Source organism: Cinclus cinclus, chromosome 4 (assembly GCF_963662255.1).
Source record: "Cinclus cinclus chromosome 4, bCinCin1.1, whole genome shotgun sequence".
NCBI classification, from domain to species: domain Eukaryota; kingdom Metazoa; phylum Chordata; class Aves; order Passeriformes; family Cinclidae; genus Cinclus; species Cinclus cinclus.
Window position 1 is genome coordinate 49,951,192 of NC_085049.1, and position 25,033 is coordinate 49,976,224.

At 34.6% G+C, this 25,033-nt stretch overlaps 1 protein-coding gene across 7 annotated transcripts in view; it reads right to left on the minus strand.

The window, feature by feature from the left end:
- PPFIA2 (PTPRF interacting protein alpha 2) overlaps window positions 1-25,033 on the minus strand; it is a 264,534-nt gene that overhangs the window by 76,906 nt on the left and 162,595 nt on the right. For 6 of the 7 annotated variants that reach the window (XM_062491235.1, XM_062491236.1, XM_062491231.1 and 3 more), the window contains 2 exons: window positions 21,999-22,163; window positions 12,253-12,327 (listed from right to left, as the gene is read on the minus strand). In XM_062491235.1, coding sequence (XP_062347219.1) covers window positions 12,253-12,327; window positions 21,999-22,163 — 240 coding nt within the window. The remainder of the gene's footprint in view (window positions 1-12,252; window positions 12,328-21,998; window positions 22,164-25,033) is intronic. The other variant, XM_062491238.1, reaches the window with a different exon arrangement.

Consider the following 25,033-nt stretch of genomic DNA (forward strand, 5'->3'; position numbering starts at 1 on the left):
GAAATGCTCTGAATCTGCGGCACATTGCTAATTTTAAATGGAAAACATGAAAATATAACTCATTGGTCCTTTACTGTTGATGGTCTGTGCTTGTGATAACCATTGACAAGGTGCTAGCTATCAGTGTTTTATGGACACGTCTGTGGAGGTCGCTTGAGTGGGTGACAAGGACACTGTGGTCCAGGGGCACTGCACAGCTGTGGCACTCAGCTGGCTGCAGCAGGGGACTGACCGACCCCAGGACCTCCTGCTGCCCATCTGCACCATCACTGAGCCCTGGCTGTGCCTGAACTCAGAGTGTCTGGGCCAGCAGGCATTTTTGTACTTTAAAAGTAGTAATACACTGATATTTCAGCCTGGTTGGCAGTAGAGTTTATTAGTCTCCCTTGCTTCTTTATGAATTCTGCACCAAATACCTGTCTTGTGCTATTACAAATACTCTAGAGCATGCACCATTTATTTCTGTAGCAGCCCTTTGAAAACAGAACAGGAGCAATTTAAAGAAATGCTGCAGGTGCTATTGTGAAGAAAAGTATCAGTCATGATTTTTCACAGACTACCAGGTGCACTTCAGGTATATTTTCTGCAGAAACCCTTACTGAAGTAAACAAAAATGTACTACTTTTAAGTTGTCACAAAATTTGTACGAAATACAACACAGTGAAAGAAGCATCTTTTACAGAGACTAGCACAATAGGAAAATGGTAATAAATATCAATTACATGGTTGAATTAATTGTTGTGTATTTGACAGCTGATGACTAATTTCTCTTGCTTTTCTTTTCATCTTTTTTTTTGTTACCAAACTCAACAAAATAGTAACAGAACTATTATTCTTTCATTATTACTCTTACAAAGACTAGTATTCAAAATCTCTGGAGTTCATTGGTAGGGTCTCATTTCCAGCTTGTCAGAGCTGAATACGGATTTGGCAGGGCATTATAATATTAATTATTTTCGAAAATATACAAGTTACTGAAACATGTATACATAGTGTGCATGTCTATATTTATGATAATATATACACAGATATTCGTACCTCTAGGGCTTTATGTAATTTGTCCTAGGAGATGAAGAATTTAATTGAAAAGTGTCCCTGTTTAAGATATATAATTCAATAAAAATACTGCTCAGTTTGAAAAAGAAGTTTGTTTAGTTATTTGTACTGCAAATCTGTTTTCCCTTTTGGTTACACCAATATATGTCCCTAAGAGTAAAAACGCTTTGCCCCAAATGAAATTTTGTATTCTTTGTCTGCATAATGTCACCTAGAGATCTGAGATTGTTTAGATTTATTTTGACTGGACATGTCTGTTATGAAAACCACAGTTCTGCATATATATTCAGTTTTATCACATGTTCCTATACAGTGTATCTGTATTAAAATCACCATCTCTGCTATTGATTGTAGAAAACATGAAAATATACAACAGATACATAGGATATGAGAAATATCCAGAAAGGAAATGAACCTCATCCTAGAACTACAATTGATGTACCACTACCATGATGTGCATTTGCAAACTGAAGAAATCCCAACCTAAGTTTCATTCCCACTCTGTTGAAATTGAATCTCAGTGCAGTAAGTAACAGTCTGTATTTCAAGTATTTAACCAAATGTACCCATTTAATTCTAGTCAAGTTCTGAATACTTTTTAATAATAATCTTACTGGTAGTAATTTTTTCCCCAGGTTTCTTCAGTGAAGATCGAGGATATGGGCTTCACTGATGTAAATTTTATCTGTTTTTTAATAAGAAAGGACATTCCTAGTATAGAGATCTTCTAAAATAATGTTTTTATCCTAGTATTATTGCAGAATGGAATCTAATATGACAGCCTTTTCTAATGTAGTGGAATGATACATATTCTTCTTTTTTTCCCTTCTTTTTGTAAACAACCACGTATTCTAAGAGATTAAAGGTTTCCAAACCACACTCTTCAGCTGCCAAATTAAGCAAGCAAGTTAATTTTCTATAGATTGAACCAAGCCAAATCCTCTACAGCTCCTCTTGTTTCACCTATACACTGATGGTCTCCATTACTATTAATGAAGATTATTTGCTATTTATTAATGTTGCCATTTCCTAATCAAACAATTTTTTTAAAAAATTTTGAATTCCAAATAAAATTATTTCTATGTTTATTTCTATTACAGGAATATTATGGCTCGTTGTTTGGAATTCTTGCTAGTTAATCGAATTATGAATTTGAATTTGCAGAATACTCTTAGAGCTGCATGTGCACTGTGGGGTTGAGGTGATCCAATAAGAAAACACAGATGATACATTTTCTGGTTCATTTGTTAATAGGAATATTGATTAATAAATATGAACCTAGTGAAGCTTAAAGTTGATTTTATTTATTGACCCATGCCATCAATTTAAATATTTCATACAAATTCATCATGTAAGGTCTATCCATACCTTTAAAATTCGTATGGAGAGTAATAAGCATACATATAAAAAGATAATATGATATCGTTATACTATTTAAAATTGGTTTGAGAGTTAGTAGATGAGTTTAACAAATCATCTAATATCTAACAAATTTACAGAAAATTGAATAATCATTCCAAAGAAACACATTGAGCAAATGTTAAAAGAATACATTATTCCAGCAGATTAAAAACAGAGGATATTTGGTATGTGTTTTGTGTTTTCACCAAGATGGATCTGCAAAAAGATAATTAACAGTAAATAATCATTTTGTCTTGCAGTCATATATTGCAAGTCTAATTCTTGCAATGAAACTATCTTCATCTCCTTGAACATCTCATTTGACAAATGTCAATTGACAAATGTTAAATGACCCCAACGCTGACACAGACAGAAAGATAAGCAGCTGTGTTCTGAAACCTGAATTCACACCTCCAGTGCAGGATAAAGTGGCATCCATTTCAAAGTATATGATTCCCAAAATAACAGATCAAAGAGAAATTATATATTCTTTCTGATGTCTCATGAAAGGTATTTTGTGAATATTGTGAACAAATTAAACATTAGACATTAAAATTTTCAAGGACATACTTTTTACATGCTATAGTGACCTCTACAATGAATGTCAGCTAAGCACACCTTTACCTATGCACTATGTTCTTTACTCCAGTAATTTGCTATTTTTAAAGTAAGGCATTTGCTAATGAGACCTTATGAAATTAGGTCTGGTGAGAGTTACATTCCATTGATTTGTTAAACTCCCTAAACAGATTGCCAAACAGATGACATTGAATCCAAACTGAAATTATCCTGGTGTCTTATCTCATGCCATGAACAATCCTAAACTAACTATATACAAGTAACCTTCCAATTTCATTATCTCCTGGAGTTTGCAGATGTATTGGCAAACGATTGTGAAATATGCTCAACCACCTCTGGCTTGCATGATCCCTGTGCTCTCTCAGATTGTATTTCTTTGGCTGCCATGACATCTCCTCTTTCTCCCTCTTTTCTGCTTTGTGTGAGGAATGTGTGGTAAATTAGAAATCTGCAAAATCTGTGCTGGAAACACAGAGCTTTCCAATTTTGTAATTCCCTGGAATAAAGTAGAGGAGATCCATTTACCAATCCCTGAGGCATCTTCTTCAGCTTCACAGAGCTCTGTCATATATTGATATATTTTTTTTTCTGTTGTGGAGAAATGTTAGGCATGCTCTGTGATCCGTCTTTACTGATTAATATAAAACACTGTACAGACCCCTAAAATAACTTAAACAACCTCATAAGATCCAGAGAACTGTCCATACATGCTGATTTATTGCAGAGTGGTTGTGTTATTTGATGATGAATACTGTGTCCTACAGTTATTTACCTGCAGGACCTCACAGAGAGCACTGTCCCTTTCTGCCTGCAGCCCCAGCCTCTCTTCCTTTAGGAAACCAGGCATGAGGGGATATGTGCCCAGTATTTAACTCCCAAGCATGGAGTTGCAACACAGTGAGTGTGATAGGATTCATACAGCATACCAGGATTTGTGCAGAGTCCCAGAACAGCAATCATGCGACAGAATGTGCACCTGAATAGATGCCAGTAGAGCCATCAGCTGTCAAAGGTTCAGTTATGTGATTTTGTCAAGTCTATCTGTCAATACTTATGAACACATTAACCACTGGATTGCATCCTACTTATTCTGCTGTAGAAACAGCTAACCAATCATCCCAGCTGAACGAATCTCTATGATTTTAGGAGCAAGAATATTCAAAGAGTATCAGATGCGGGCCTGAGTCATATAAGACAATTTACAGAGCTCCTGTGGTAGTAAAAAGAGTAACTGCTGCTCACCAAATCTACTGCACAGGTCACTGTGCTACCTGGGCTTTACAGTAATGCTGTCCAGTCAACAGCTTTATGGGCAGTGGACACCATGAGACAAATTTATATTACATTATATTATATTATATTATATTAATTATATTAATTATATTAATTATATTAATTATATTAATTATATTAATTATATTAATTATATTATATTATATTATATTATATTATATTATATTATATTATATTATATTTATTATATTATGCTGTTACGTGCTATGGAGCAGGAACCATGTTTCAGGTGTTTTTCCCCACAAAATGGCATCCTGCTCCTTTACTGGAGCTCTGTTGGGAGCATTGTAATGCAGTAATAATCATAGTAAAAATGTGTAATAAAAGCACTTCAGTACGGAATTCAAGACAGAATATATTGCTACTAAATGAACGACTCTATCTTTATATTTCTGCAGCAATCTAAATTACAATTAAGATTTGGCCACAGTTTTTAATGCATAGAAAAATACAATCTCCACAAAGGCAAAAGTCTGAAGACTTAGGCTACAAGTATTTAAAAAAAAAAAAGATAATATAACATTTAAACAGATGAACAGTATGAGTATATGTAATATAATTTGTAGTTAGATTTCTTATTTTTACATTATGGTAGTAGCACTTAATTTGTTTTCACAATGCACAATCTATAAATCAAATGCTTTTAAAACACAGAGACACACACACACAAGAATGTACTGGAATAGATTTATGCTCATTTTGATGGAGATACTAATTTTATGGAAAGTTTGCTTCAAGGTCTAAACGAAACTGGGAATTTTTAATCTCCAGTCATCATTTATTCAGTAAAATAAGACATTAAATCACCCAAGTTTCTAATCATGGGGAACCAAGGTTTCATTAAATCAAATATTTCTATCAGACATAAAAATGAAGTAGATTTGAAGAGTTTTTCAAAAAATATTTCAAGCATCAATCTCACTTCTCTTTTAATGTATATTTAAACAATTTCTTCATAGCTGCACAGCAGGTTTTGGAAGAGCAAAGAATGAGGAAGTAGCAAGTCACAGTTTACATTGGTTTTTTTTACTATTTGCCATGCTCCCTTAAACATTATTTTACTAAACATAAACTTTTGTTTCCCTTTAATGCAAATAACAGCCTACAATAGTTTAAGAGCAAAGTATTTGATACACAGGGATATGGCACAGCAAAAAAACAAGGCTGCATACAATCTCGGAGTATTTTTAAAATAAATATAGCAGAACAAAACTCTACTCTTCAATGATAAATCTGTGACACTGGGATTTACTCTAGTCACAAATCTTTATATAAAAAAATCCCATAAAGAATTTTACAAGTAAATAAAATGAAGAAGAACTAATTAGCCATGACACAGAATTCTGAGGAAAAAAAGAAAAAGATTCAAAATTGCAGTGGACACCCTTAGTAGCCTGAATTTTTCATCTCAGTGCAAGTATGAACGTATTCAGACGCTTCAGATTTTTACTTCCTTAACAGAAGTACAACTCTGAATCAGCTGAATATGTTCATACTTGGGACCTTAGAATATTTAGAAAATATAACTAGAAATATCAATTGTCCTTATGACATAATATTGAAAAGAATATAAAAAATACATAGAAAGAAATATATACAAGCTAGCAAACATTCAATATCAAACATTTTATTAAAAATATTAATCAGACTGTCTTTGTGAAGGAATAAAAACCTTCAGTCTTCAGCTACATATTTCCTTAAGTGCTCCATGGACACGTGAGTGCAGACCATGAATCCTTTCTTAAAAATTGGTGTCTTCTAAAGAACACACAGGAGGCATTCAACTTAGACAAAACACAGTGCAAGATGAGAACCTGACACTGGTGTTCTAGGATTTGTTACAGGTGGCCACATGCTAAATGGAGGGGAAAGAGAGCACAGAATTTCAGGATGTCTTTTGAAAACACCCAAGGACATTTGGGAAGCAACACATTACTGCTGTTCAAAATCATCTCAGTGAAGAAGTCCAAAGGTGATGAATATATTTAATATATAATTTCTACATTGCACACAGTACACTATGGTAAACATGTAAGTAGGCTTAAATCACTAAGATTTTTGTATTAAAATACTAATATCTGCAACATCGTTATCTACTGTGATGGTAGAAAAATGTATGTTCTTTTAGTAGCCAAAATCTGAAGATTTTTCTCTGTGGTAGAATTTGTGGAAGTTGTACTAAGAAACCACTCTTTCAAATGCAGTAGTGACATTCACCTCAAATATGTCAATAGAAATTATTGTTCTTCAGTTGTTATCTGGGAAATGCATTGAATTTTACACTTGTTCTGCTCTGTATTTTACTGAAACATGAAATTAGTGAAAAAAGTGATGGCAATGCAAAATCAATGCTGCTGCCCTCAACATTCACATAGGATTTTAGTGCTTTTTTTTTTCCTCTGAGAACTCATATTAGAATTAATTGAGGACATAAAATGAAATGGTTATGGCAATTTAACTGACTATTTCTTGTGCTTAGTTATTTTTCACTTTGTAAAAATTTAGGCAATGAAGGCTGTAGTGCTGATGTATTAATTTTCCACTTCTTCAATTGCCATGCTACACACACTAACTCAGATGTGTAGAGAAATAAATTAATGCTGTAAAGTATATAGTATAAGAAATAATCACCAAAAAAAAATCATCATTTTGCATCATTGCCACATTTAAAACTTAAGGGCAACAATAACTTGCTGCAGAGGTAACATTTAATTAGATGGCTAAGGTTAAAGGCAGACTAAAAAGCGATTATATATAGCATTTAAAATTACATTTCAAATCAAGATATTTTTAATTATGTGCAACTTTGAAAAAAAGATATATTTTGCTACATTTACATAGACATTTAAACTAAAGTTCAGACCACAAAGAATATCTCTTCAGAGTCAGACATCTGCAAATCTATAGCCTACAAAGAAACTAAAAAAATTAACACGTAGGAGAGTTCAGAAAGCAGTAACTTGCAGTTGCATTCTGAGAAAATATGGTGAAAGGAGATACTATAAAAGAAGGGTGTTTCACATACTTTGCAAAAAAATGTATGCCTCAAGTCACCAGGAGATAGAAGTAATCTGCCTGGCCTTCAGAAAAAAAAAATAAGGTCCTCGGATTCCACCTATCCAAAGGTTTGATATATATAATTTCTGAATTCTGGATTGATGAAATTTTTGTAAATTGTATGTTCAAGAAATGCACATCTGTTTTTTCAAGCAAACTATTCCTTTCACAGCACTTTCAGTCCAAAAATCACTTTGAATTGTCCTTACACAGAAAACCTAAGGCCACCAAGAAACCCCTGTAAAAAAATGCTACTACAGAATATCTCATTAGCAGTAATGATACCATAGTCATGTCTGCAGCATCCCTCATGGTCAGAGCCAAAACTGTCCTCAGCTGTAACAATTTTATTGCATTTCTTACTGTGATCTTGATTTGCCCTGAACAGCAGAAGTTTGGCAATTTATATGGTATTTGGAAGTTTTTGCTGAATAAGTGGATGCATTTCCTATGGTCCCTGGTACGGAATATAAAGAATCTGAAATTTCAAACCATCATCTCTTTTCAGTGATGTAAGTAATTTATGAATTCTTTCATAAATGCTATAAAATTAGCATTAGGGTACCCTAATGAATAAAGTGGCCCATTGTCAAGAAGATACCCACTGCCTAAACAGGAGAATCTATGCAGTTACATGAAGCAGTGATCTATGAACAAAACTACTAGAAGGTCTCTGAGAGCTCCAGCAGTAAAATTCAGCCTCAAAGTCAAGTAAACTTTTGCAGAAGCAATTGTAACAATGAGGCTTTGAAATGAAGCGTGAGTGTTTTAAAATATAATCTATGTGCCAGTCGACAGTGGCAATATAATGGTATTTGGCATCTGGCAATAGCATTGGCAATTGGAGCAAATGCTGAGGAAAAGCATATGGTAGTACAGTGATATATACAGTCAAATCAGCAGTTTCTGTAATTTAATATTCTGCAATCCCAATGCTTTCTGGGTTCTTAAAGAGTATCTTTGTGGTAATAAATGTAAGTAAAGCCATATTTTTCATGCCACAGTTTCCACTAATGAGGAAAGAGGGAAAAGCCAGCATATTAACTGGAAACAAAATAGGGTTTTGGAATGGGAATGCCACTTATCATATGATTCTTATTAACACAGAAATCTGTTGCAAGGGATCGATAATTGTTTAAAATGAACAGGACAAGAATGATGTGCCAATTAAACATAATCATAAAAAAATAATTCCAGTGTTTTATTAACTATGTATAAAACTTGATTTTACAAAAAAACCTTGGAATAAAGCTTTAAATGTTGTTTGGGTGGGTTTTTTTGTTTTTGTTGTTTTTTTCTTTCTTTGGTTGGTTGGTTGGTTGGGTGTTTTTTTTAACTGTTTGTTGAAGGCTCTTGGAAACAGGGGCATCTGTTAATGAAAATTTCAACAGTTGTCATTTAACACTACACATTGCTGCAGAAATGGATTTAAAAGTGCCACTATGGGCCATGGTCTATAATCTATGTACTCTTGAGTGGTGGAAGCTGCTAGCACTTGGGTTCCAGGGAACATATGGCACTCATGACTAACCTTGGTGTGCTGTTTGCATGTGTGTAGTATAGCATACTCTTAACAGAGATTCACATTTGTAATGGTAATAGGAGTATTTCTAAAGCTGTAGAAAAAAAGTAGTTATCTTGTCAGTATTTTCAACATTAAATTGCCATTAAGATCATGAATGACAAAACCGTGAAGATAAATTTACTTCTCTTGCCAATGAGACTCACTCTTCTCAAATTAGTGTGTAAAAAGGAGGCTAGTTAGCAGATCGTTGTTCAACTTAGCAAATATTCCTACACTCACTGAAAAACATCACATTTCTCTTGAAAAATATTCACAGAACACTATTGTACCACTCAGTTTTGTTATTGGATGTCCCACTTGCAGCTTGCCTAATTGCTAACTGCAAATTATAACCCTCAGCAATAAAACTACTTGGAGAGACCATAGGTTACATGGAAGAAGCTGACAGCCAGCACAATTTTAAAAGCACCTAGGGGGTAAGCAAAAGTACCTATGTTTTACAGTAATTTTAATTAAAAACAGGAGGTAAATTTATCAAAAATAATTGTTAACATTATCTTCTAATTATCTTGTCTACAACAGACATAATGAACAGGACATCTCCTAGTTGTGAACTAATAATGGCTTTGAGTGTAAGCAGAAATGAAAAAGAAAATGCAGGATGAACATGGAATTTTATTACTGCAGTTTTCTTGCTCCTGTCTGCACAAAAACTCACTAACAGCAATTCACTTTGGTGCTATGAGCAATCGCCCCTTTCACAATCACTAATCAGCTGCAGCAAAATAAAATATCTAGTCAAATAGCCTTATCCTCTAGCAAAACATATATTTAAAGAATTTTTAATCCGCTCTTTAATAAAATAGAAGCTTTCATAAAATATAAGCTCATAAGACGAAAACCCTTCTCTATTACCCATGTGTAACTACATGTAAGCATCAGCTACACAAGCTGAGTTCCCTCAACAGGTCCAAATGCCCACCCCAATTGCTCCAGTTACAGATGATTTCACTCCCTTTGTTATGTGTGTAATATGCCACAAAGACTGTTTAATGAGAGCTTCGTTGCCACCTAATGATGAAATACTACAGTTGTTCTCTTCCAGCTTTGGGATTTTTAAATACAAGAATATTTCCAATAAGTACTCTTGAATGTCTGCAGCTTCTCACTGTTGCTGTGTCAGAGCCACAACCACAAGCTCTTAGGGAGAGGGAATATTTTAACACACACATTTCTGCTACCTTTTATCTGAAACTTGTCATATACCTAAATGTAATTTGTTAAATCAGGGAAGTAATTTACTGTCATTATTTTATGTATAGATATAGTCCTGTATATAGTACACTCTTAGAATAAGTATGAGAAAATGCATATGAAAGAAAATACTAATTCCCCTGAGAGAACAGACACCAAGACAGGACTATAGAAATTACTGAAACCCATATATTCAATTCCCCAAGAAACTAAGCCCATTTATTTTCATATATAATACAATAAAATTTTAAAGCATTTTATTGCCTGTGTATTCACTGTGGAATTTAGCACAACGAAAACTAGACTTAAAAACTGCAGCGGTCTAATTGATTTTGTCTTACTCGAATAACTAATTGTGTGAAAAGTACCTGAACTCTTGTTCAAATGCATAACTGTTTGAAAGCAATCCACTTGTTCTCTTCCACATCTCTTCCCATTTCACTCTTTTTCCATTATTACTGAATTGAATTTCAGCTTTACCAATCTCTCAGAGGAAAGTGGAATAACAATATCCAGATTGTGTTAATGGTCATGTTATGCTTGATTGATTCAGTGTCCTTCTAAATGTCTTCAGTGTCGTGTAGACACAAATATTGTTCAACATTTCTAAGGATTTGGGCAAGAAAAGCTATGGAAGTCCTCTTTCAATTTAATTTCATTATGCATGCTTTTATTCCTTACTGTCAAAAAAGTTTCACTAAATTTTCAAAACACCAAATAGCAAGGCAATTCCCTAAAGACCTGGTCCTATGCCCAGCGCAGTGAACTTGGATTTAATTGGATGATGAGCTGGAGGGATTGGAGGAGTGTGATGTATCTCAGTTGGCTCAACTGACCAAAAGGACTACTTGCTATTTAATAAAACCTAGCGCAAATAACAGAATACACAATATAGTGTAACTATATTATTTGAACACAACTTTTCAGGATCCTGCTGAAAAAAGAATCTTATTTTTTAACAGATGAAGTGAAGTTACTTCAGAGAGCAAAGGGATGAATCATATTAATAGTTCTATAGTTTATCATACTTATATAAAAAAGAAGTAATAATACATTAATTGAAGATCCTGTTTCTAAGAGGTAACTTTAAGAAAATACCTTTTCCAGTTTAAATTAGTTAAAAATACTTTAGTAGTCTCTACTTTACATTATCACACATTATTCTGAATTATGGGTCTTAAACTTTTCAAGAATTGTTTGGTAGCGTTTTAGACTGTGGCTTCTTTCAGTGTTTGTCTTAACCCTGAATAAAATGACACCAGGAAATGGCCATAACCCAAATAGTTTTAATCCAACTTGCTTATCTGGTTTATTTTTAACAGTGTTAAAAGCACATGTCAGGTGGGTTGAGAACATGAGGGGAAGGGTAAAGTCACCAGCAGACTCCAGTTTTTATATTATCTGGCCTCAAAATCACCTCTCTAGGGTGCAAACTTTCTTTCTATATGTGTGTAGTGTACAGCTGTTAAATACAAACATGTTTTTCTGATCACCCTTTCAAACAAAAGAGAACATTCTGCAAACAGGAAAAAATATCTCTTGTCCAGGTTGGCAATAGTTACATGGCACCACAGTATACCATGATACACTGGAATTAAAAGGGAAGAGACAAACCTACAATTCAGTCATCCATAATCCTTCCTGCATCAATGTCAACGTTTATATAATGAGTATATATACATGTGTGTGTGTTTTACTTAATTATATAGTAAAATGGAAATTCAGGTTATTGAATTATTTATAGTATTTGACATATTTGTTGGTTCGCTCCTTTTTCAAGTCCAATAAAAAATTTTGGAATCTGTCACTAGCTCTTAGATTTTGGATTGCTCACAAGGGAAGAGAAGGAGGGAATACATCAGTAAACAGAAGGTTGTATTAATCTCACAACCACCTTAAACAAGCCTCACTGAGAAGCTTACTCAGAATGTAATTTTTCTTTAGTTTTGTTTCATTTTGGTTTTGTTTGTCTGTTTGTGGTTTTTTTAGGTTTTTTTCTAACACTTTTGAAGAAAGTGACAGGGAACACATGGGACAGAATATTAGAGAAATTTAATCTCAAAAGGGGAGAAAGTGTTTTATGTTACCTCCTGGTTAGCAGCAGCTAGTTCTTCTTCCAGTGCAGAGACTCTTTCTAAAGAAACCCTCAGTCGTTCCCTTACCTAGAAGAAAAATCAAAATATATGCAGTAACGTAATTTCTATTAGTCTTTAAAGATTATATAATCTGCCATATGCTCTACTGTATGCCCTGTCACTCCATTTGCAGGCATGTGTGTTGCATCCTTTCATGAGACATACTGTGTAGTAAACATTTAAACCTAACTATAAGAAAACTTAACCCATTAAAATAGGTGTCAATCTTTAAATGTCACACTGCTGTTCCACAGTCTGCCTGTAATTTTATGGAATACACAGCAAATGAAAATATATTAAGACCACATTAGGCATAAAAATAAAATTTTCACAAACATCTTTTACAAAGGATAAAGAGAAAAACATTTGCAGTTTTCTAAAGTTCACTCCATGGAAGATAACTAATCTGTTTATAGTAACTGAATGCAATAAATTAATTGAAAAATAACCTGTAGCATTGCCTTCAGGCGCATATACTAGAGATGTTTTGTATCACCATGCATTTCTTTCAGTTTTGCAAAAAGTCATAAACAATGTGTACTCTCACAAGTAGAAAATTACTCTGTTTGCACCAGTTTAACAAATAACCTATTCTGTTCCAAGGATGACTGTGATCTCATTTATTATTATTACTAGTATTTTAATTATTGTTAAATATTGATTATTAATAGTTAATAATAAATGAATACTAAATGTGTCTGAAGGCACAGTCACAGATGTTTTGAGTGCTTTAGCTCCTTGTCAGCTGGTGTGGCTCATGTAACCTAACCTAGCAATGCTGCTGCAGTCTCCCAGTACAACCAAAGGCAAATCAGACCTGAAGTGACTTCCAGTGCTGTGTGTGATTCTCTTTCCTGACTGTTTAGGGACCCTTTGATTATCCTAATCTACAGAACTTCATTAGGCACCTCATAATAAATGAGTTCATAACCTGGCTAATCAGTCAACACTCAAAGTGTATTTCTTTACATGTTCCAGCTACACCGCAGCAATGCTGTTCCAGCTGCTGATCCACAGGTGTTTAAGGCTATTAGCAATATTTGTAGGGTAAGGTAGCATACTCTTTTACACCAAGAGATGTAGCTGGAAAATAAAGCAAAACAAAATCAGTCTTTCATTTACAAAGAAACATGACATATTTTCATTGTTCTCACATCCTTGGCAGATACAGGAGATCCTAAAACAGCTGTATATGTCCCGATGCTTTCATATTTTTTTCCAGTGATAGTTCTTAGTCTAACAAATATTACCTTTCCTTACACACTTCATTTTCATTTACTATTGATAGAAATGAGATTTTCAAACAGATTCACTATATCCCAAGAATGGATTAGAATTTAGTAGATGAAAATTAGTTAACAAAATTGTAACACTTCATGTTCACTTGACTTTAAAACTGGCTACATCTAAAGATGAAATACATATTCAGGAAATGAACACTTAAAAATAAAAGCATTCACCCTCTCCAACAAATGCAAATATAGTTTGAATGCAGTACTTTGAGGCTTTTGTTTCTATTTACATAGTTTATTTAAAACAACTGGTGAGGAGTGTATGACCTGTCTTCAAGAGACCTGATTTCAACTTCTCTAACCAGAATGGGAGCAGATATACAACGGCCTCTTTACAAAAGTCTCAGATTAGATATATATATATATATATATATATATATATATATATATAAACAAACATGGGAAAATTACAATCATGTTTCTGTCTTCAATTCCTTTGGCTGTAAGCACTGCCTTGGGAAAAGATGATTGAGAGAAAATTCACAAGCAAGAAGTTGTTAAAAGTCAAGATGAACTACAATGAGTTGGCAACTTGAATTTTTTTTTCTGAAACCTCCATGTATTCAAGCCCAAGTGTTGTATAAAGGAGAATGTATTTTAAAAAATACATTATAATATGTCTAAGACTGACATTCACTTTGAAGTGTGCTAGAATTTGCAAACCAACTAGGCCACATTAATGAGGATGTCACATCTCTACAAGGAACTGGAATCAGAAGAATTATCCTTAAACTTTACACACTGTGGCACTGTAGAACTGAATCTTCGTGGGCTTTATACAGCCATTTTACAGCTTGTAAATAACAATCCCTCTAAACAACAGACAACTCTGGAGTCACAATTTTTGCATGGCACTTCAGCAAAACTAGGGAGAGAAATAATGTTTCTATTCTGACTATTGAGCTATTATATTCAAAGACATTTCATTCTTGGCCTATTGTCAGTGACAACATTGAGCATTACCAGTGTAACACAGAGCAACAGTTGGAAGTTGTTTCCTTTGTCCTGCCTTGCCTTGCCTCACCTCACCTTCCTTCCACATACATAGTTAATACAGTGCCTTTTTAAATAATGACCTAACCAAAATTGCAGCCTGATGACTCTTATTTGTTCTCTGAATCTAACTGTTGCTAAAGGAACTGAAATAAACTCTGCCTTGGCACAGAAAATATCTTTTTATCCTTTCATCTGACCAGTGAACAACAAATTCAGATTCACACTTTCCATAGTAACATTGGAAAGGCTGCAACAAATTCTTCATTTTCAAACATAAATAACAGCTGTTAAAGTAGAGGGAGGTCTTTGATTCCATTAGTAAAAAAATGAAAAGCTACATCAACACTCTGATCTGAAGGAGAAATTTACTCTGGTTTAAAATCCAGAAGCTTCAACTTTATTTCTCATGTTACATTTCTTTCTCAGTCATATACGAATGTATTGCAAAGGATTTTTTTATTGGACTCTGTCTTAAAATTCATGATTACAGCAAAAAAAAAAAAAAAAGGAAAAAAAAAAGAAAAAATCTCAAATAGAACCATCCTAAATTTTGAGAGATGCAGGAAAGGTTGTTGTTCTGGGTCACTATCTTATTAAAGAAAAAGGAAGTGGAACAAATGCAAAGTATATTTATCTGCTTTTTTTGTTTGTTTGTTTTTTATATGATAAATGCCAATTAGTGATTGACATATTACACTGTTTCTTATTTTCTGGAAGTGACAGTAACTGAGTAACTAGGGTTAATAAGAATTATCTTAGTGAGATTATGTGTATCACTTCAGAAGTTACTCTTCTTATATTTAATATGATTCTTCATATTTTCTTGGGCACATGATTAAGCTTTACTAAAAAAAGGTTTCAGGAAGTAAGACTAATCAGATGTCCACTGATCTAACAGAAATGCTATAATAAAGGACAAATACCTAGAGAATAGAAGGCTCTAGGGATAATTTATAGCACTGTCCAGTTTCTAAAGGGGCTTATAAGAGAGATGGAGAGGGTCATTTTACAAGGGCAGGTAGTGACAGGACAAGGTGGAAGGGATTTAAACTGTAAGAGGACAGATTTAAATTAGTTATTAGGAAGACAAATTTTACTGTGAGGATGGTGAGACACTGGAACAGGCTGCCCAGAGCAGTTGTGGATGTCCCATGCCTGGAAGTGTTCAAGGCCAGTTTGGATGGGGCCTTGAGCATTACAGACCAGTGAATGGTGTTCCTAACACAGCAGGGGGTTCAGACTAGGTGATTTTTATTTATTTCTTCCAACCAGAAACATTTTGTGATTTTATGATTGTAGTGTCACAGGCACGGCAGGAAAGAGTTGCTCTCTCCATGTTTGAGGGTGTAGCTAACATATGCCCAGATGACTGGGTATTCTTCTGGCTTTTAAATGCGACCACATTATCTTTAAATGTAACATAGTCAATGTCACGTTAGCACTGCTGTCAGTGCAAAATATCACCCATCTTTCTCTGTCTCCTAGCAACTGCTTCCTACTTTTTTACTTGCTGTCAAATTCTTCATTCTCTTCAGATCTGCAGCCCATAAAGAGCTTTTAAAAAAACACTTACATGCTAGAATTAAATCACTTTTTATCCATTTATTCTATTGAATAAAAGTTCTCCTGGTTACCTGCTAATGAATAGAAAGATAGTGACAATGCTGACATAAATAGGCTAATTTTGTTTGCAAGAATATTAAATATACTTTTCTGCCATTAATTAATCTCAAGAGAACAAGCGGGTTTTTTGATTCTTAGCCAAGACAGTAAGATCTGGTAGCTGCTTTCCACTGTGAAGATCAACTGGACACTTTTCTTACAACACTGACCAAAAAGCTGGGTTTGGAGAAGTTGTTTCTTTCTTCTTTCCAAATGCCCATTTTAAAAGTTGAACCCAAAGTTTAAAGCAAAATAGGAAAAATGTCTGCAGGACAACAAGCATGTTGAAATAGATAGAAGTCAAAAACAGAACTACAGAATGGCACAAGTAACATAATAATTTTTCTACCTTTTGTTCTTCCTGAATTGCATATAAGGACTATGTATTTCCTGACCTACTCAATGTCTATTCTAACCATGAAGTTAACATAAGCTTCTATTTTTATTCAGCTCTAATAATTTCTAGGAAATATTGTCTTCACTTGCTCTTTTATAAACAATTCCATATATATATTCATATATAATATCACAATATATTTTGTAGTGCTGTCTTACACTGTTTCCACAACTTTTAATTGCATGAAAAAAGCCCACAAAGGTATGAGCTACTTAACAGCAGTAAGAGAAGTGTTTGAGACCAGTAGCATTAAGAATGACAGGGTGAATAACTGAAGGGAGGTTTCCACTCTATGGATAGTGCTGAAAATTTTACCTGACTTATACAATAACAAAAGCTGTAAGAAATGTTAAGTCAGAATTTCACATTGGTCCTAGCCCAAAGCACTCCTAAGTTCTAGTGTTTAAAACTTCACTTTTTTTAACAATGCTCATTGTTTGTGAGATGTAACCTAACCTTACACTTAGGAAAAACAGTCACTGAATTTAACTTCTCACATGATGAAAATTTAAAATTGTTAGGAGAACTGCCCATGTGTTTTGGTTCTATATTTCTAAAAATGTTAGTATCATTACATAATTTTTTTTTAGAAAATATGTATAGTTTCTGCAAAAATTAATAATTAATAATAATAATAATAATAATTAAAGTTAGTGTGGTATCCATTTCATTTGCTGTGACACAACTTATCCAAGGAGACATAATGAGATCTTTCAGAGGGACACTTGTAATGGTAAACATTGCTAAACTAAACTTAACTGTTATTATCCCCAGGCCCTAAAATAATAGTTCTCACAAAATACATTAAAACTGCAAAACCAGTCTGTGAAGACTTTTGTTTGGCACTACTAAGATCTCATACAGACCATGGGGTAAGACTAAGTCATACTCTTACCACTTCCTGCTTACTAGGAGGTACCTACTGGGTTCAGCCCAGCAGGACTGGCTCTCTTACATGGGAAACTCATATCAAGATTTCATTCTCCAGGGCTGTGGCATGTAGATAATGAGAAGGATCCTGAAGGAGCTGTCAGACTCTGAAAAAACTGCAGTGACAGCCATGTTTTCTCAGAATAATGCAATTACAGCTGTGATCTCTCTGTGGTGATCCATCTTTCAGACAAAAGGGAAAGGCAAAGCCCAGACTCCACATAATAGGTAGCAAGTCAATAGACTTTGATGTAAGGTATCACTCCTGGTTCTTTTTATACTTAAGCAGGCCTGCTTAGAAATTTATATGTTTTATTTTTCATTTTCCAATCTGTTAGTAGGATTCATTGCATTTTCTTATAGTAATGAGGATGGTTTTGTATCTCTTGTACTGTGCATGTAGCAATCCTTTCATGATCAGTCAATTTTTGTGATAGAGCTTGTTACAACACATCAAGGAGTTTTAGTGTAGGAAGTGAAAACATGAAAGAAGATTTGCATCTAGGAATAATGTTAAGATTTTTTTCTTCATATTTCTGTAAGTTTAAAGGGCAAAACTTCTCATGAAAATATTTTGTTATGCTTTTCCATGAATGTAACAACTACATTAATAGTTTCAGTGTCAACATTTTTTGTGAAGAAAAAACTAAAGAAAAATTTACATTATTCACTTGCAAAGGATCATGATATATTTCCAGTGCACTTTTGACAGTTTTGATTGCTCTTTATCCATTAACCTACGTCAGATTTTTGTGCATTTTCTGATGGGGCACTGTTTATTTTGCTGTGGCATCAGTGCATCATAAATTGTGTTTTTTGCCTTATTTTTACAGTGAGGTTCTGTCTGCAGGCCTCCCCTGAGCACAGCAACAGCCTGTGTGTGTGAAGATTACCCACAATACAAGAAGACAAGACATACAAAAATCAAAGACAATAGACTGACTCTGTGCAGGAATGCCAAGAGACTTGATTGCTTTTTCAACTTTGAAAGGAGCAGAAGTCTGTTTTGTCCTTCTTCACGAAATAGTGGAGTTATCCTGGGAAGACCCAGGAAAGTAGAAGCTGGCCATTATAGGGAAGGTTATAAAGTAAATCATTCATGAAGTATTTTCAGGCACATAAAGGACAAGATGGTGACTGGGGAGAGCCAGTACAACCTTGTCAAAACCAAATGATATCTGGCCAACCTTCCTGCCTTGCATGATGAGAGGACTGGCTGCATGGAAGAGGGGAAAACAGTGAATCCTTTTTGTCTTTACTGATTTTTTCTGCAAGATCTTCCATTTATCTCTAGAGAAACTGGTGAGATGTGAATTGGTGAAATAGATTCCGTGATGCATCAAAAATGGAATGGACTGCGAGGTTCAGAGGTTTGTGAGCAGTGACACAAAGTCTTGTGGCATCCCATTGCCACAAAATTCATTACCCTAGGGAACGAGACAGGCTTTGGGAAGAGAAAGAAGTTTTGCAGAAAAGACTTAGTGGTGAAAAAGGCCAGCACACAGCTTGGCCAGTGGGTTGGAGGAAAAGATCATTTCCCTCCAGACTCTGGAGGCTGCGTTTGGTTTCAGGCTTCCTGGTAGAAGCAAGATATTGGCAGATTTCAATGAAGGCCCACCAAGTTGGCCACGGGCTGGAGCACACAGCATATGAGACAGGCTGGGAGAGCTGGATTCAGTCAAAGTGAAGAAGGAAAAGTTTGTGGGACATCTAATTGCTGTCTACAACCAGATAAACAGAAGATGTGGAGGAAGTAAAGCCAGATTCTTCTTGCAGATGCAAGAAGTGAAGACCTTGCAGGACAAGAGGGAACAAGTGCAACACTCCACAGAAGCTCCAGATAGGTATTTTGGGAAAAAAAATAGAGTGAGGGTGGTGAAACACCAGAATAGATTTCCTGCCTAGAAATATTCAGAAGTTATTGGACAGGACCCTAAGCAACCTGAAACAGTTGGTCCTGCTTTGAGCAGGAGATTGGGCCAGATGTCTCTCAGGAGATTCAACCCACATTGTTCTACTAGTCCCTGAAAATCTTCAATGCATTTTTATAGCTGGATAGATATCTTATTTCTGAAGGGTCTGAAACAAATCTATCTTACATAATTTTTCTGTCACCATGCAGAATATATGACTCACATGCCATAAAAAAAATTTTAGCACATTTGGGTGCATGCAGTCTTTTTTACTTTTATTATTTTTAAATAAAAATCGCCATAATGCTGACAATTTGTGAAAGCATTATATTATCAAGTATCTGGGTGATATATGCAACATCTTTGATTCAACCCTTCCAGAGACATTGTAACAAAACCAGTTATTTTTATATAGGATTTGTACTTGAAAATAATGTGCGCTGGGTTTATAACAAATTATTTTTAAATAACTTATTATACTGTTTACTGGACTTATCTCAGAATGTTCTATAATAAAAATATAATTTATTGCATCAAAATAAAAAAGGTTCCACGCATAGATAAACAGCATGCCGGAAAAGTAATTTTGACCAACCAATTATAAAACTTGTTTTATAATGGAGCAAATCTTCTTTTAATATAATTGCAGATGGTTGACTTTTGTACCCTGATAAATGTCATTACCACTGGGACAGCAATCAACTAGATACATAAGATGTCTACCTGTGTCATTACAAAGGTTTTAATGTGCTGAATATTGATTTTTAACCTATTATATTTGAAATAATATAGGAATAGAATTTTGAACAATGTAAGTCAGTTTTTTTCAATAATGCAGGTCAAAATATTACATGTAGCTTCAATCTAATTTGGTACAACAGTTTTCAAAATGGGATGTAAAATAAACTGCATAGTACCGAAATACTAAAACAATCAAAAAAGAAAATGTGTAAGAGGTAGACAACTGTTGAATAATCAGAATCTATTTCAAGTTTAGTTCTTAGTATTTTTCATACTTATCCAACACAATGTCAAAAAGTATAAAAGCTGGAGAGCTCCCTACCCTAGTTTTACCGATATTTAAAGTGCTGGATAAAAGATCAAAGCTCAGAGCATAAACCCCATCAGTCCTCAAAAGATCTTTTTAATAATACAGGACTTTTTAAGTCTTAATGACATCCAAAAGCTTATTACAGTGGCTAGAAGTCATTATATTTCCTTTTCTAGATTTTCTTTAAAGATGTTTTCATGATATCTGAGTAGAACATATAACCCAAAATATACACCCAAACACATAAAAAGTTTTTATTTGGTCCAAGTTCCTTAAATTTATTAAACTTTGAACTTGATAGTTAACCTAGTTTGACTCACAAACCACAGTGCCTCATCCTTTCAGTACCAATGGTATATATATGTATATTGCTATTTATCTACATCTACTTTCATTAAGTCAGCTTTCTGAGTATATTTCTGAAAGCGGAATTTTTTACTGTAAGACTATTGAAATGGTCCTGTACAATACAGCTCATCTGTGCAGTCAATGGTTTCAGGTGCTGTGCTGCACAATGTAATCCCTGCTTACTCAGCCATCTCAACCAGCGAAGCAACTCAGCAGCAGCAACAAACAAATCAGCCAAAATAGACCCCATAAGGAACAAGGTTCTTTGCTCATGAGCTCTGTTTCTCACATGCTCCCTGCATGTGTAGTTTTCAGGCGCTCACTAATTCAGATACATCACCTTCCGAGCACATTGTTTCTAGACTTGAACTAGATTTTTGAATTCATGTACACAATACTCAAGGTGATAATTCAAAGTTGTACAAAGATACATTCACTTTGAATATAGTCTTTCCAGTAAAGGATACATGAGGAATGCAGTGGAAAGACCCTCTTCATTAGCATGACTTGATGCAATTATCATTGTTTTTTACCTTGATTTGGTTCTGCAGGTCCTTCATCACTTCTGACAATGAAGAATGTACTACTTACTATAGGTCATGCTACTTGTAAAGGGAACTGTCCTTATGTAGAAGAGGATAGAAAGACCTCTGAAATTTAGGAGGTTTTCCTCTTAAAATATCTAAGAGCCAAGTTCCCTTATGGAGTTAGGGACATCTCATTCTGCCTCTCTGTGTGTTTTTAAAATTTGAGATATATCTACATTTTCATGGTCATAACTTAAAAGCACATTTTACATTCAATAAATTCCACAGGATCATCTTTATTAAGTGCTAAATAGGAGAAGCATGTCTGGTAGGGGTGAGATTTGTTTATTTTGAAAAGTCATTTCTATAGTCTACAAAAGATAGCTGAAATGACCTTGAGTGCATTACAGTTATTGACCATACATTCTTGCCATCCAGATTCCTCTGGATATCTGTAAATGCTCTAAGTACAGAATTTATTCCAAGGTGTAAACAAACAATACGGTTGCTCTGCTGCATCATGAAGCACAATTGGGCAAGTTAAAAGACTGTATTTGGTAAGCTTTTTTCCCCATACTGTACCTTTTCATCCAAAGCCTTGTGGTGCTCGAACAGAGATTTCAGAGCTTTGAGGACCTCAACTTCACTGGAAACTCCTGAGGGAGACTGTGCTTGCCGTTTTACCACTGTCATCCTCAGGGACCTTTCATGTCTCGAGACAAGGCACTCCAAATGCTCCAGTAACAGCTATTGGATTTGAAATAAAAAGTTATTAATTTCTGTGTCCCTAAATGCTACAGTTATTCTAAAAAAAGAAGTGCACGATAACAAACAGCAATTTTCTTGGCAACCTCATTGTAGGTGAGATTGCTGGAACTATTAGCAATACTTCATTTTTCAAATCAGATGGAATAAATGGAAAAATAGAAAAATCAACTAATGATTTCATTCAAAACTCTGCCATGGAAAGTAAGATCAACAAATCATTAAACATAGGGTCACCATTTTACTAAATTAATTGCATATTTACATATAATCTGTGATATTAATTGATGAGTATTGACAGCCAAATAAGCAAAGACAGTCTAAAGAATCATGCAAAAATATTAAATAAGTTTACAATTAATTCAGCCTAGCTGTGATATATTTTCAATTTATCTTGAAAGCAACTAAACAAATTATGTAGGAGTGAACAGTATATTTTACTAGATTTTTAAGACTAGTCATTAGAGCTGCCACAGCTAATGGTGGTCATCACTAGCACATGCTCTAAAATATTTATTTTCTCTGCTGTATTAAAAACACAACAAAAACAGAGAAGCCCATAAACAACTGTAAAGTAGACCATAAATAACATATTTTAAAACCATATTATATTTAGTTTTCGTTCTTAATCTGAGGTTAAAGGAAAAATTAAAATGGTATGTTAATGTTGTATAGAAAATTCCTCATTTGCCTATACTTTCATAGGGCTACCATTGCTGTTTTTAGTGTGTGAACATTAAAGAGACTTGGTTAGCTGTAAGATAATTCAGGGTAGCTAAATTTATGGGTCAGAATGCATGTTAAATGTACTGTAATTACAACAAACAATTATATCTAAGTCATTGAACTGGAAATCTGAAAGTTACATGGACAATTGTTTAAACTTTCTCCTTTGATGTGGTTCTTAATATAGCTACTATTACTAAATACATATATTTATCTGTAATCCAGAGTTATTCTCACTTACATAATGCTTTTTGTTCTTACATGAGTTACTAGACACAGACGAGCAAAAAACAGAAGGCAATTACATTAGAGATGTAGTATGTTGATACTAGGTCAGATTAAGAATGATTATGGTTTGGTGCCATCTGTGCTTCAAACATGGCTCTGGTGTCTGGAATTGCACGTGGTTATTATGTTGCAATAACTATATTCTTCACCAAATATAGTGAATGAATACGTGAACAATGTTAATACAAAGAGAGTTAAAATGACTCCCCACAGTTTAAGAAAGGAGGGTCTCCCTCTCATTTCTGAACCCAAGTCATGCCCAGCATTTATCCAAAGCAAATGAACAAGAAATTCACAAGAAATTCACAAGCTTTCTCATCCCTGAAGGGCTAACAGCAGATATAGGTAGATTTGAAATAATTTGAGGCAGCCCATAGTAGCACACAAAATTGAAGAGACTTCCTAATGATAAAGTCACAAAGAATCCAGTGCGGGGCTGTGAGAAGTTTGTAAATTAAATACGATCAGAATATTTTACAAATATTTATGGAGTATTTCTGTTCCTAGTAGTACTTAAATAAACTATTAATTGCTATCATAAATAGAACTGAATTGATGAATTTGGTCTAAATTCTTGTATCGTCATGTTTTTTCTAGGCCATCTAGTTTATCTGGGAGAGAGCTAGAGGAAAGTAAGTCAACAGCTGATTTCAAATTCTTCAGCCTACTCTCTGCCCTGTCTCTTGATAGAGCCTGTGAGAGTGCAACAGTTCCTTCTCTGCGCAGCCTAACTCTGCCCTGCTCCACAGCCCTGGGGTAGCCAAAATCTGACTCTAAACCAGGCTGTGCACTTCGATTTCCCCACAGTCATTCCCACCTCTGGGCTGATTCTATTACAGCCTGGCTCATCCTCATCAGTTCTCTTTATACAGAAATTTTTCAATGCATCATAGCTACATCTGGATGAGTCTAAATCCAGCCAAAAGGCTACAGATTTCTGAAGATATTGGGGAAAAAGGGAAAACATCGATCTACAGTTGAGTTTTTAGTATGGCCATTCCTTCCACATGTCTGTAGCTGTCTAATGCTCAAACTGACACCCACTAAACCAGTCCAGAGTAACAAAACCTTGGCAACCTTTTTTTCAGCCTAACTCTGAGCAAATTTATTGTATTTGGTGTCCTACTACCCTAAATTACTTCTCTCCCAGGCCAATGCTGTGATGATCACGGACTTCTGAGAGCCTGTATGCAAGAGTTAGTTGGAAAGGAAAATGGGAAAATCTGGTTTAGGACAGAAGAAAAGTGATGGTGACATGGAAATCTTGGCATGGAAAAGGAATTACGCATAACCTACAGCAGAGAGATAAATAAAGGAGCACACAAAAAACCATCCTAACATACATCCAGAACCTCATTTTGAACTGGTGCAGACATACAATCCCAACAAGGAATGTGAAGTTAGCATGGACAGAAGACAAGAAACTTGCTGAGCAAAGCCAGAACAGAGATCAAGGAGAGTAATGAAGAGACAAAACAAGTAAATGAGGTTTTAAAGTTTTCAAGTAGAAGATAGCAGAGTGGTGGGAGCTCAGAATTTCTAATGGGGTGATTGTGGAGGAGTTTGCTACTTGAGATGAACAGTACAGCACTCTAGCCTTTTGCAGAGCTACAGATAACATATTTAGGTTACATTACTGCCATGCTAGAAACATTAATAACACATAATACTAAACCAATGACAATCGCCCATTTAACATACACAAAAGCTAAGTTTGTTTTTAGCTTAGAACTACCATTTCAGAGAAAGAAAAGACACAATCCAATGTCTGCATACATATCACAGTTGTTACATAAATCAAGTGCAAAATGCTGCGATGCCTATTTTACTGTATACTG